The sequence below is a fragment of the Impatiens glandulifera genome, chromosome 8 (genome assembly GCF_907164915.1).
Source record: "Impatiens glandulifera chromosome 8, dImpGla2.1, whole genome shotgun sequence".
Classification (NCBI taxonomy): Eukaryota; Viridiplantae; Streptophyta; class Magnoliopsida; order Ericales; family Balsaminaceae; genus Impatiens; species Impatiens glandulifera.
The window spans coordinates 21,268,219-21,269,958 of NC_061869.1; the positions used below are offsets into that span (position 1 = coordinate 21,268,219).

General features: G+C 30.5%; 1 protein-coding gene across 1 annotated transcript; it reads left to right on the forward strand.

The window, feature by feature from the left end:
• The first annotated feature begins 6 nt into the window (after positions 1-6).
• Positions 7-1,128, forward strand: LOC124912572 (1,4-dihydroxy-2-naphthoyl-CoA synthase, peroxisomal-like). Its single transcript, XM_047453211.1, has 5 exons — positions 7-87; positions 268-315; positions 415-510; positions 581-703; positions 789-1,128. Exons 1-5 carry the CDS (start codon positions 28-30, stop codon positions 903-905), a joined length of 444 nt encoding a protein of 147 aa, XP_047309167.1. The 5' UTR covers positions 7-27; the 3' UTR covers positions 906-1,128.
• The last annotated feature ends 612 nt before the right edge of the window (positions 1,129-1,740 follow it).

The following is a 1,740-nucleotide window of genomic DNA, read 5'->3' on the forward strand; positions in this document are numbered from 1 at the left end:
GCTATTGGAGGAGGACATATATTGCACATGTGTGCTGATATTACTATTGCTGCTGATAATGCCATTTTCGGTCAGACTGGACCAAAGGTGTCTCTTTTTCTCGAGTCTCATTTCAATTTCTATAATCATATATGGGATGTGAATGGAGAATTCAATTGAATCCGGATCCAAACATGAGAGCCACATCCGGATGAAATACCTGACTATCTAGCTCCTCTATTCATTGTGTTAATATGAATATAATCTTGTATTGGCTGCTCTTTTCAGGTTGGAAGCTTTGATGCTGGTTATGGAAGTACCATCATGTCCCGTTTGGTAAGTTATATGACCTGGAATATTGTACAATGTCTAATGCTAATCTAAAATCCTAGAATAACCATAATTGATACTATATATATATATCAATGGGGGCAGATTGGACCAAAAAAAGCTAGAGAAATGTGGTACTTGGCAAGGTTTTACAATGCCATTGAAGCAGATAAGATGGGATTGGTTAACATTATTGTCCCGGTAAGTACTATATATATCAACACCAGTTATCGAACTTTATAATCAAAATTTGTATCTTTGATCCATCTAGTTGGAGAAACTAGAAGAGGAAACCATCAAATGGTGCAGAGAAATCAACAGAAACAGTCCAACTGCAATTCGAGTGATCAAATCGGCCATTAATGCAGCGGATGATGGACATGCTGGTATTCAGGTAATCATCATTAAATGAAATCTTTATAAAAAATTTGATTGTTTGGAACTTAGGAAGGTAATTGGTTGTTCATATGTATGAGCAGGAGCTTGCAGGAAATGCAACACTTATGTTTTATGGAACTGAGGAAGGTAATGAGGGGAGGAAATCATTTGTTGAACACAGACGGCCAGATTTCTCAAGATTCCCTCGTCTTCCATGATTTTACCAATTAATGATCATTCCTGCTTACATGGTTTTGCTGTTTGTTCGTGTTTTTCTAGTTACCATTGTATCTTTTTGTTTTTCCTCGTCTGTCTGGTTATGATTGTTGCTGGAATAAGGAATAAGAAGATTTATTACTCTTCAGTCTTAATGTTTGTTGATCTATTGTAACATCGGTTCTATGTTTTATTAATATCTGCAATAAAATAAACTTGTCATCATCCAATTGTACTATTTTCTATATACAATTAAGGCAGAATAATGAACCAATTCTAAAAATAATTTTATTTCTCATTCAACCATGAGTGATAAATCCAAATAAACAGTACTGAAAACAATCCCTACAAAATATTGAACTTAGGAATTTTATGTCATAGTTAAATAGTTAAATAGTTAAGTGTGTTTGCGAATTACGTGCTTAACCTGTTTCCAATTTTAATATATAATTTAAAAAGACTTAAAATGTATTAATATATAATAATAAAATAAATTATATTTTTTTTAAATAAAAATATTTTAATATTTTGATTTATTAATTGTGTCATATGATCTTGGAAAGAATTCAAATTATGTTTATTTTTAAATGAAAATATTATGTTGTTTAAAAATGGTTTATGTAAATTACGAATGTCAAATTTGGGACATTTTTTTTTTCAAACCTCATAATTTGAAACTGGTTAAAATTATACGAAATGAGATTTTATCTTAACGATTTTTTAAACACCAAGTTACTTATTAAGAAATAACTTATCTCTTTATTTTATCATGCTATCAGAGTATCCATTTATGAATTTTATTTGTTCAACATAAAACTTTCAATCTAAGCTTCTGAT